The sequence below is a fragment of the Penaeus vannamei genome, chromosome 6 (assembly GCF_042767895.1).
Source record: "Penaeus vannamei isolate JL-2024 chromosome 6, ASM4276789v1, whole genome shotgun sequence".
NCBI classification, from domain to species: Eukaryota; Metazoa; Arthropoda; class Malacostraca; order Decapoda; family Penaeidae; genus Penaeus; species Penaeus vannamei.
The window spans coordinates 13,506,894-13,519,393 of NC_091554.1; the positions used below are offsets into that span (position 1 = coordinate 13,506,894).

At 38.1% G+C, this 12,500-nt stretch overlaps 1 protein-coding gene across 2 annotated transcripts in view; it reads left to right on the plus strand.

Moving 5' to 3' along the window:
* LOC113816888 (sodium-dependent proline transporter-like) overlaps window positions 1-8,694 on the plus strand; it is a 52,309-nt gene extending 43,615 nt beyond the window's left edge. The window contains exons 4-14 of one of the 2 annotated variants that reach the window (XM_070122665.1): window positions 628-759; window positions 977-1,080; window positions 1,791-1,942; window positions 2,686-2,914; window positions 3,231-3,377; window positions 4,404-4,536; window positions 5,356-5,471; window positions 5,899-6,027; window positions 6,316-6,516; window positions 7,120-7,281; window positions 7,714-8,694. In XM_070122665.1, coding sequence (XP_069978766.1) covers window positions 628-759; window positions 977-1,080; window positions 1,791-1,942; window positions 2,686-2,914; window positions 3,231-3,377; window positions 4,404-4,536; window positions 5,356-5,471; window positions 5,899-6,027; window positions 6,316-6,516; window positions 7,120-7,281; window positions 7,714-7,869 — 1,661 coding nt within the window. In that variant the 3' untranslated portion in view covers window positions 7,870-8,694. The remainder of the gene's footprint in view (window positions 1-627; window positions 760-976; window positions 1,081-1,790; window positions 1,943-2,685; window positions 2,915-3,230; window positions 3,378-4,403; window positions 4,537-5,355; window positions 5,472-5,898; window positions 6,028-6,315; window positions 6,517-7,119; window positions 7,282-7,713) is intronic. The other variant, XM_070122664.1, reaches the window with a different exon arrangement.
* Window positions 8,695-12,500: the final 3,806 nt, after the last annotated feature.

The following is a 12,500-nucleotide window of genomic DNA, read 5'->3' on the forward strand; positions in this document are numbered from 1 at the left end:
GTATCATCTTCCATCACCTAATACAATCTAACCAATATCCTCCATCTTCTAATAACAATAATAATCTATTAACTAATATTCATCAATATTCTGCAGCTGCGTTCTTGTTCCCCTACATCCTCATCCTCCATCATCTATTCTATTATTCTCCTCCATCTAACATCATCTAAAATATATTCTCCAGCATCTAATATCATTTATTATATTCTCCATTATCTAATATCATGTAATATATCCTCCATCATGTAATATATTCTTCTCCATCATCCAATACCATCCAATTTATCCTCCATCCTTTAACAACACCTAATTTATCCTCCATCCTCTAATAACACCTAATTTATCCTCCATCCTCTAATAACACCTAATTTATCCTCTATCCTCCAATAACACCCAATTTGTCCTCCATCCTCTAATAACACCTAATCCATCCTCTATCCTCCAATAACACCCAATTTGTCCTCCATCCTCTAATAACACCTAATCCATCCTCTATCCTCCAATAACACCCAATTTGTCCTCCATCCTCTAATAACACCTAATCCATCCTCTATCCTCCAATAACACCCAATTTGTCCTCCATCATCTGTCCCTCATCCTCTAATAACACGAATCAACATCCTGCAGCTGCGTTCCTGTTCCCGTACATCATCCTCCTGGTCCTGATCGGGAAGCCCATGTACCTGATGGAGACGGCGCTCGGCCAGTACTCGCAGCTCGGGCCCATGAACGTGTGGCGGTGCGCCCCCGTCATGCAAGGTAAGGCTGGGCTGAGGGGTGGGGGTAATGATAATGAAATGATGATAATAATGATAATATTGATGATTATAATGTGATAATAATGATGATGATAAGAAATAAGCAAAATTAATGTTTCATAAAAAGTAAAAGATAAGGAGAGCTTTTAAAATCTGTTTATAGACAAAAGTGTAACATGACAATTAATCCACACAACATTTCCTTTCATTTCCCACAGGTGTCGGCGTCGCTATGGTCATCCTGTCCCTCATCACAGCCATCTACTACAACCAGCTCATGGCCTACACCCTCTTCTACATGTTCGACTGTTGGGCCGCAGATGTAGGTTTCCTTTAAGGGCCAAGGTCGGGTGCCGGGTTGTGCGTGGAGTGAGGGGGGGAAATATGTTTAGGGAATTTTGTTTAGTATTTGTAAAAGTTGATTTCTTTTCGTTGATTTTTGTTGTTCTGTTTTTTATCTGGTTATCTTTTTTTTTTTTTTTTTAGCTGGAGTTATTTTTTCTTTATTTAGAGTATTTTTTCTATGGATTTTTTTTTTTTTTGCCTGGAAGTATTGTTTTTTTTTTATTATTTTCTACTTGAAGTTTGTTTTTTTCATATACGCATATAAGAGAGATAATTGTTCTTAGTAGTATGTGAACTGAAGTAAGGATTTATCGGGTATTCAGGCGAATTAGAGAGAACAAGAACAATGAAGACACAAGAAAAGGGAAAGTTCGCAGTGAAATGTGGTTCTTCAATTGTATAAGAGTTCACAAACTCTATAGCTTGAGTTAGAAAAAAGATTCACTTGAAGAATACGTTTGTCTTTGAATGTAGTCAAGATCTTTTGTAGCTTTAATTCCCCCCACATTTGGAAGAAGAAAAGTCTTTGATTTTTTCGAAGTCAAAGATGAGAATCCACTTTTACTTCCAGTTAGTTTTTATTTTTATTTTTTTCTGAACTTTCCATTGTCAACTTATACACACGAACTCTTTCCGCCATCGCATCCTTAGACATATATTACAACCGCCGTCTCCGTTTGCCCTCAGGTGCCGTGGGCGACCTGCGACCCCGAGTGGGCGGACGATAACTGCTTCGCTGTGGGCGGCATCTACCCGTGCGCGCGCTACAACCTCACTGGGCCCACAGACACCATCAACTGCACGCTCAAGAACGAGTCGTCGGCCGTGCAGTTCTGGGAGTGAGTCGAGCTGGAGCTTTCTGGAACAGCCTTGTGCATGTGGAGTAAAAACACACACACAAAAGTATATATATATATATATATATATATATATATATATATATATATATATATATATATATATATATATATATATATATATATATATATATATATATAATATGTATGATATATACGATATATATATATATATATATATATATATATATATATATATATATATATATATATAAATATAATATGTATGATATATACGATAGATACATATATATATAAATATATATATATATATATATATATATATATATATATATATATATATATATATATATATATATATATATATATATATTGCTTGTATATATTTATATATGTGTGAGTGCGTTATTGTAAAATTGGGGACTTCCTGCATGTTGCCTGTGGTTTGGTAATACACGCTTTGTAACAGCAAAGTAGATCATATATTCCTGCATATCGTTTACACCGAGAGCACTACATGGGTGGGCCATGAGATCAAGTTATCCAGTCCCTCAAGCATATTTTGTTACAATAACCGATGCAAACAAAAACCGAGTATGAAGCGAACACAGAACATCTAATCACCAAAGCGAAAGCAAAACCAAGGATAACCTTGCTCTTATTACCCACAGGTATTTTGGTCATCAAGCATTACTATAAACATTTTAATTTTTTTGAGTAAGTCACGGTTGCGATTACTCACCCTCCGCGGTTCCTTCTCGCAGGAGAGGAGTCCTGAACATCGACAAGTCGGGAATGAAGGAGTTCGGCCAGATCGGAGACATCCAGGTGAAGCTGACCTTGTACCTGCTCCTGTCGTGGGTCATCGTGTTCCTGTGCCTCATGAAGGGCATCAAGTCCTCCGGCAAGGTCGTCTACTTCACCGCCACCTTCCCTTACATCATCCTTATCGCTCTGCTCGTCGTCGGCGTCATGCTCGAGGGCGCGACCAAGGTAGGCAGGGAGAGAGAGAGAGAGAGAGAGAGAGAGAGAGAGAGAGAGAGAGAGAGAGAGAGAGAGAGAGAGAGAGAGAGAGAGAGAGAGAGAGAGAGAGAGAGAGAGAGAGAGAGAAAGAAAGAGAGAGAGAGAGAGAGAGAGAGAGAGAGAGAGAGAGAGAGAAAGTGTATTTGTGTATATGTGTATAAAATATGTATATATGTATATCCACTGTATAAACTAACACTACTTCATTATCTACGAGAACGACTCCCTCCGTTCCCTCCCGTTGCCTCCTCCTCACTCACACCCTCCTCTTCTTCCTCGTCCTCAGGGCCTGACGTTCCTCTTCGTGCCCAAGTGGGAGAAGATCCTAGACGTGCACGTGTGGCGAAAGGCGGCCGAGCAGATGTTCTTCTCCCTGTCCGTGTCATGGGGAGGACTCATCATGTTCGGATCCTACAACAAATTCCGCAATAAGGTACGAAGTCGAAGCCAACGCCGATTTGGGGTTCCTTTGTTCGCGGGGTTGAGTCTGCGATGGTCATGGCGGTGACTATTTTTTTTTACTTATTTTATCTTGATTTTTTGGGGTTTGTATGTTTGTTTATTTATTTATTGTTTACCATTCACTTATTTATTGTTTATCATTCACTTAGTTATTGTTTATCATTCCCTTTTTTATTGTTTATCATTCCCTTATTTATTGTTTATCATTCCCTTATTTATTGTTTATCATTCAATTATTTATTGTTTATCATTCACTCATTTAATGGTTATTATCTATTGATTTATGTATTTATTTATTCATCGTTTTAATTAATATTAATATATTTACTGTCTAAGTTTATTATTCATATATTTAGTTTTCCTCATTTACTTATTGCTTATAATTAGTTTAGTAATTATTCATTATTCACTTAGTTGTGCATTTATTCATTCATTTATTTATTACTCAAGATTTTTTTTCTTGGACGCTTTTAAAGTGCGTCCTTCTCGACGGGATTAATTCGAGATGTTCAGATGCTGATTCATCCATCTATCTTTCCTTATTCCACTCCTAAGGATCAGCGATTCATCCCCTTACTATCAATCTAGGTTACGTCTTACTCCTTGAATTCCTATTCCCATTCCTAGTTCACGTCGAAGGCTTCATCGTGTCACAGCTGACCCTTAGTATTCCCATTCCCATTCCCATTCCAGGTGCACATCGACGACTCCATCGTGTCATACATCCCCTTAGTATTCCCATTCCCATTCCAGGTGCACATCGACGCCTCCATCGCGCCATAGCTTCCCCTTACTATTCCCATTCCCATTCCAGGTGCACATCGACGCCTCCATCGCGCCATAGCTTCCCCTTACTATTCCCATTCCCATTCCAGGTGGACATCGACGCCTCCATCACGTCACAGCTGACCCTTGATATTCCAATTCCCATTCCAGGTGCACATCGACGCCTCCATCGTGCCATAGCTTCCCCTTACTATTCCCATTCCCATTCCAGGTGCACATCGACGCCTTCATCGTGTCTTCGCTGGACTTCGTGACCTCGCTCATCGCCGCCACCGCCATCTTCTCCGTCCTGGGAGCGATGGCGCATGACCTCGGGGTCGACATCGAGGACGTGGCTGCCAGCGGTACGGTCGGGTTGCCAGGCGGTTGCTTGGGTTGATGGGATGGGATTGTGATGATGGTGATAATGATAATGAGGGCAATGATGATGATGGTGATGATGATAGTAATAGCAATGATAATGATGATGATAGCGACAGTCATGATAATAAGGGCGATGATGATAACAATGATAATGATGGTGATGGGGATGGTGATAATGATAGCTATAATAAGGAAGGCGAGGGTGATGGTAATGATAATAGCAATGATAATGATGATGGCGATGGTGATAATAGCAATGAAAGTTATGTCGATGATGATGATAGCCATAAGAATAAAAGCAATAACTGATATTTATCGTCAGTAACCAATTATAATGGCGGTAAGAACAAGCAAACCTGACAAACTAACTGCAGTTCTAGAGCTGTCATTGCAAGTAGGTTCGTGAAGCTGATTTTTCTTTTATTTGGTCAAGATAACTATCTTTATGGCGCAATACTCGTTATAGGCTGAATTGCAATGGTATATATATTTTTCTCGTTTTGCATATATTTCCTTAAATATTCTCTTAGACGAAGAAGCAATTTACAATTTGCCACAAATGTCTTGTGCGATATTGTATCACTATAAGGGTTTCCTAGTCGCTGAGGCAACAGCAGGTTGCAAACCAGCTCACAGATTAAGTCCCTTACCAAGTCGCACATCAGGTCACACCAGATTGCAAGCCAGGTCACATACTGTGTCACGCACTAGGTAAAGCATAAGATCACAAACTAGGTCACGCACTTTAGATCACACAAGGTCGCACGCAGCAGGTGGACTAAGCCCCGCCCCCATTGCAGGTCCCGGCCTCACCTTCATCGCGTACCCGGAGGCCATCTCGCGCACGCTCCCCTTCCCGCAGCTGTGGGCGTCGCTCTTCTTCTTCATGCTGTTCACGCTCGGCCTGGACTCCGAGGTAAGGCCGGCTGGGCTTTTTGGTGTGTGGAGTAGGTGGAGTAAGCGGTCTAAGCTGTCGTGGTGGTGTGGATTTTCTTTGTTGTTTGATGCGTGTTTGAGAATCTTGGTGGTTACTTTTGAGAATCTTGTTTGATTTTCTTTTCTTTTTTTTGTTCTTATTTTATTGTTTTTATTCCCTTTCCCCCTTTTTATCACAGTGTCTGAAATCCTAATGATTCTTGCAGATTCATTTTTGATTTTAACTTTATTCTCTTTTCCAAAGTTTTACGTAGCATCTAAAGCCTTGGCACTCTTATATAATCACGATTCATTTACCCACTTTTCTTTTCTCTCCAATTTTCACTTCTTCCTTCTCGACACTGTGCAGTATCGAAGACACTAGTATACCCTTAAAAAACGTTATTAATCCCTGCCTCTCCTCTTAGTTTGCGCTCTTGGAAACGGTGCTGACGGCCTTGTACGACACCTTCCCGAGCACACGCAACCAGAAGTTCAAGCTGACCGCCCTGCTCTGCGTGTCGTGTTTCCTGATGGGCATCCCCATGTGCGCCACCGTGAGTATACCCGCGTTCGATCCCACTCTCGCTGGCAGAACGTTCCAGCTTATGACTCGCTCCTGAGCTCGTGGTTTTGTGAGAACGTCATTTTCTTTGGAGTGTAATGATTTCTGGAATATGAAGAGTAATAATTTAGAGTAGTGGTAGTTAAATGACACTCGCTGAGATTGGCTGAGTTTATCACTATCACACGAGGATAATAACGCAACGAAACATGAAAAAATAATCTGATATGAATAACAAGGACAAAAACTAACACCTCGACCCCTTCTGCGCCTTCGGCAGATGGGCCAGTACATCTTCTACCTGGTGGACAGCTTCGGGGGCGGCGTGGGCGTGCTGCTGATCGCCATTTTTGAGCTGGTAGGCCTACACTGGGTGTACGGCGTGCGCAGGTTCAGCGAAGACCTCAAATTCATGCTGGGATACAATCCGTCCATGTTCTGGAAGGTCTGCTGGGTGTTCATCGCGCCCGTCACGCTTATTGTGAGTATCACGGTGGGCGGGGGGGGGGGGGGGGTAGGGGCGGGGGTGTAGGGAGGGAGGGGATGGGAGTATGCCTGGGGAAAAGAGATGGTTTGTTGCTGGAGATATATGCACTCTCGAAGCACTCACACACACACGCACGCATACACATGCTCATACACACACGCACGCACACACACACAACACATACAGATACGCACAGACACACACAATGAAATATAGAGAGTCAGAATAAGAGAAAGAGGTGGATAAATAGATAGATACATTAATATATATATATATATATATATATATATATATATATATATATATATATATATATATATATATATGTGTGTGTGTGTGTGTGTGTGTGTGTGTGTGTGTGTGTGTGTGTGTGTGTGTGTGTGTGTGTAAGAGAGAGAGAGAGAGAGAGAGAGAGAGAGAGAGAGAGAGCGAGCGAGCGGGAGAGAGAGAGAGAGAGAGAGAGAGAGAGAGAGAGAGAGAGAGAGAGAGAGAGAGGTACAGACCGGGATAAAAAGAGACAAACAGGCCTTGATCGAAAGACATGACCACCGCCCCTCCATCCATTCCTAACCGAGCCCCGCCTGACCCTCTCCGCAGCTCATGTTCATCTACTCGGCGGTCACGTGGACCAACCCGAAGTACGGCGACGTCGAGTACCCCGACTGGGCGATCGGCATCGGCTGGTTCCTCGCCGCCGTGTCCGTGGCCATGATCCCGCTCGTCTTCGTCCTCGTCCTGCTGAAGAAGCTCTTCACTGGGGTGAGTTTTAGGCGAGCTGGGCAGCGCTCGCGTGCGCAGCTGGGGTTGCGGGTGGCGGGAATGAGTTATCTTTGTGGCAATAATGATAATGGTAGCTATGGTAATGATGGTGTTAGTTGTAATAATTGTTATAACGATACTTGTATAATAACGATACTTGTATAATAATTGTTATAACGATACTTGTATAATAATTGTTATAACGATACGTATAATAATTGGTATAACGCTGCTTGTATAATAATTGTTATAACGATGCTAGTAGTTATAAAAATGATGAAGGTGCTGATGATGTTAGTAATGATGATGGTGGTGCTGATGATGGTGATATCACGACGACGATGATGTTTATAATGATGATTGCTGCTTTAGCAATAGCAATAAGATATTGATAGTGTATCAACTAACGCAAACGCCGCCCCTCTCCTCCAGGACATCCGGCGAGTGTTCTCCCCCGCCAGCAACTGGGGCCCCGGCGACCCCGAAGCCCGCCAGGAGCTGCTGGCCCTCAAGCACGGCCTCAACATGAGCGAGACCAAGTTCGGCATCGACAACCCTGCGATGGATCCACGATACTATCCTCAGTAATTCTGGGAAATGATGTCAGAAGAAAATAGATAATAGTCACTTTTTACAAATTATTTGATACTAGATTTTTTTTTTTACAATTTCGACTTTTGTGTGAGGTGTAGGCTTGGTTGAATGAAGGCTCAACCTAGATTTATTAAAGGGTTTTAGCATTATAACCGTGAAAAAAGTATTATGTTATGAATGAATCGTTAAGATTTTGCACCTGGGAGATATCCTATCGTTGGAAGCAGACAGGAATATCTGCTATCAACACTAATCAAACTCTTTAACGCTTATTCAATCTACTTTTGTTTAATGTCATTTTCTGACGCGTTCTGTTCCGAACTGTCTCACTATAGGTTATAATAAACACATCACACCTCTAGAACCTCACGTTACTTATATCATACTTATTTTCCCGCTGCGGTCAGACGCCAAACACATTCTCTCACACTCACGCCTTCCCTTGCTCTCTCCCCGACGCTCGTCTTCGTTCGTGAAACCTTGTCTTCTTCACGCATTCCCCGATAAGCTCAAGTCGTGTCAGGTCTTCCGTCCTTTTATTGTAAGTTTAAGTGAAACTATCAATACAAGGTCTATAACGATTGGAAATATATCCTCTTTAATTCCCGGAAATTTGTTTTTTTATGTTAAACAGTGGTATGTACTGTTTTTAGTATTAGAAAAACACAGTATTTTGATAAATTGTAGCCTTATGTTGCATACGATTTTTTCATAAAAGAATATCGTTAACAATATATATATATATATATGTATATATATATATATATATATATATATATATATATATATATATATATATATATATATATATATACATATGTATGTATGTATATGTAAGGTTCACAGTATTATAATACTGAATATTATCCTCCGTCCACTGCTGTAGCTAAGATGTAATTTTTAGGTTTGACATAACAAGGTGAAGATCAACGCATTTCCAAGGATTAAACTATCGCAGAACAGATTATCATCTTACTCTACAAATCTGACGTGAGATCTGTACACTTCTTTGCCTCTATTAATGGTCCGTTTTATCCAAAGAACATAAAGGGAAATCATTTTAAAAGTGTGTTAATCATTCTGTAATTTCTGTCATAATAACCTTATCACTTTCAGGGAAGGAAGAATGACAGAAATTTGACTTTAAACTGAAATTCACTTTTTTATATGATTACAAGATCTGGATTTGATGTTTGCCTTTGAGCATGAAAAACATTAGCATGTAGCGATACCTATGTGAACAGTATCAAAATATTGCTCTGTATATAAAAATAGTTTTAAGAATATATTTTTAAATATGTCATGATATTACTTTTCATAAGTGATAAATATTTGTATATGGTCACAGTCTATACATCTAAGGTATCTTAGATTTTAGAATTAGATCTCTTTTATAGGATTTGATATTACGCGTTTGTTATCTGTAGTCGTATTACTGATTTTTGATATGGAAATTTTCTGCAAAATCGATTCATACCTATTCGTAATGAACACTGATGTTAAATTAGAAAAGAAAAGTGCAGTGGATCTGCGCTGCACGATTTTATATATATATATATATATATATATATATATATATATATATATATATATATATATATATATATATATATATGTGTGTGTGTGTGTGTGTGTGTGTGTGTGTGTGTGTGTGTGTGTGTGTGTGTGTGTATATATATATATATATATATATATATATATATATATATATATATATATATATATATATATATATATATATATATGGACAGAAAAACTGGAGATTCTGTTAATAAGCTTCTTTTTCTGATGTTATTATTAGTAAGAAAATTGAATTCTTTACACAATTAATTTCATCTTTGGGAATATTGGCCTTGTGCATTGCACCTAACAGTCATTGATGATATTGAACAGGACATTAATGCAAAATCAATTAGCAATCTACTCTAATTTGTGCCTATAGTCACAAATCTTATTTTTCGGATTATTTTTTAACAAGAACTGAACTCTCTCTCTCTCTCTCCTTTTTTCTTCATTAAAAAATACTTTGCCGTAAGAACTCTTGCCAATAATCACCAAACCTTTAAATAAGATTTTATTATCAATCATTTAGTTATTTAAGCACCTTTGACTAAAATAGCATAAAATTAATCATTGACTGTAACGTTAAAAAAAAAATAATAATACGTTTGTTACCCCTTGGCAAGAAAGCGTTCGATATGCTCACATATAAATATTTTTATTCAGCCATGTAATCTTTTCAGACACCAATCACTCAGCTTTAAATCAGTTTCCAGTAAGATATTCTGAGAGAAATACATTTATTGACATGTTTGTACTATTTTCGTTTGTATTCTCTTAAAGACCGTCGACACAGGAACAAGGTTCTGGTGATGCCTTTCTTTCTATGGAAGACAAAAGATTTTTTTGTCTCATATATGGATAACTGGATATATATATATATATATATATATATATATATATATATATATATATATATATATATATATATATATATATATATATATATATATATATATATATATATATATATATATATATATATTCGTCTCAGATAAAACAGTTTCTTGAATAATAAATCCTTTCTGGATGACCATTTGCTTTTAGTGATAATGGTAACGGTAATACTTTTGTTTACAATATCATTAATGTTTTCGTTAACATTATCATTATATCCACTTCATAACAATTTTCGCAGTTGTACTTAAAGTGCAGGGAAACTTCTCCACAGTCCTTGCGAAAGAAAACGAAGCATTCCCTGTTTAACCTGACGAAGGATTTACTACATATCCTCCTGAAGCTCCGAACGCAATGGTTCTGTACCAGTGACAAAATAGTCAGTTGTATTTAGGTTTAATATTACTCACAGGAAGGCTATTTGTAATATATATCTGTAAATTGTATAAGTGATATAGTATCTTATTTTATTACCAAACATGAATACAACACGCCATTGTCTTTCATTTTCCTTGCCGGTAATAATGAACATAAGTGAGACTGGAAAATGGTACTTAATTTACTCTCACTCTCTTTTCAGTAGCAGAGCCTATACATATACATGTATACATACATAAACACACGTTCACGCTCATAAATACACACATATATGTATGAATACAAACACAAGCTCATTAGCGTGTACACAAACATAAAATGAAACAGTGCCACAGCATACTCTCCGAGGGGCATTTCACTTCGGATATCCTTTACACCGTATCTGGAAACCCGAAAAAACGGAAATCCTTAAAGAATTTTTTAGGAAATCAGGAAATCCGGAAATCCCAAGAATTCTACAATCTCGCAAATGATCCATTCGCAGCCTTCTCTTGCAAAATCTTGGTAATAGTGCCAAAGATATTTGTCAAAGTCGGCAAAAAAAGTGTCACAGACTTTGACAATCGCCTGAGCAGTTGAAGGGCAGAGTGCTAATGTTGAGGCCGTTGCGCAGATTTTCTTTAGTTACCATGGAATTTGATTGAAAATACAATCAATTGATTTAATAATAGCACAAATAATTTATGTCAGATTTAGACGCTTTTTACATAAAACGTACGGCCTTAAAACGATGTTATTTTAAATCAATGTTCATGTTCAAACCTTTTTAAAAAATGGACAAGTGGATTTATTAGAAATTGCTGATACAGTTTCGTAAATATATGTTTTGTGACCCTTTGTACCAAATTTGGGTACACAGAGACTTTTTAGTACTTACCAGTACTGCGGAATCCCTATTTGAGAAATCTGGCTTTTATCAAAATGAAGCAAAAAAGCCAGAGAAACGATTACGCATCAGTCAGACAGTAATGCTTAAACGCGCTTTTGGTAAAGCATTATTTCAATAACAGCAGCACAGGATGAATGTAGCTGCAAGGTCAAGTGAGTTGATTTTAACCCTTCAATGTCCATTCCCGTAATTTTTCCGACAGGATTGCTCGTTGTAAAATGTTTAGATTTCCAAGTAATTTTTGGATATTTCTGGAAGTGAGTTGGATTAAACAATACTCAAATCATGACGAAAACGGAATATTGAGATTTTTTTGTTCGAAGGGTTAGATAAATCAGCAATGTGTTATGGTAAAGTAGCGCATGGAAACTTTAAGGTATCAGCTGATAAAAGCTTAGTATTTGAAACATTTACAATGATCTAATGGTTTTTAAACGCTTTTGAAAACTTTGAAAATCCCTCGAAATCCAGTAATCTGCCTGGAAATCCGGAAATCAAGCAAAACAGTTTTGGTATTTCGGAAATTCTGGAAATCTCGTACGGTATTTTGGGCAGTGAAATGCCCATCGTTATTTTCATTCCGCCTATACTGCAACCGTTTCATTTTATTTTTATTTTTTTCTGTATTTATGCCCTGTATGTATATATGTATGTAGAATAAGTTGCAGAGGGAATGTCTTTACCTTGGCTATTTCCTGTTTCACGTCTCAGCAGCTGGTGACAGAAAAGCTACAGTAGAAAAACATTTCACATTTCTGTAAATAAAGCTGTTTGGTTGCTTTAAAGATATCATTTTACATTTTTCCGGCCTTACGTTTCATTTAATTTTCCTTTCATAATTCTGACTCGACGTGAATGGATCAGCTGCGTTTTAATTTTGCGGGCATTCACTACATACAAA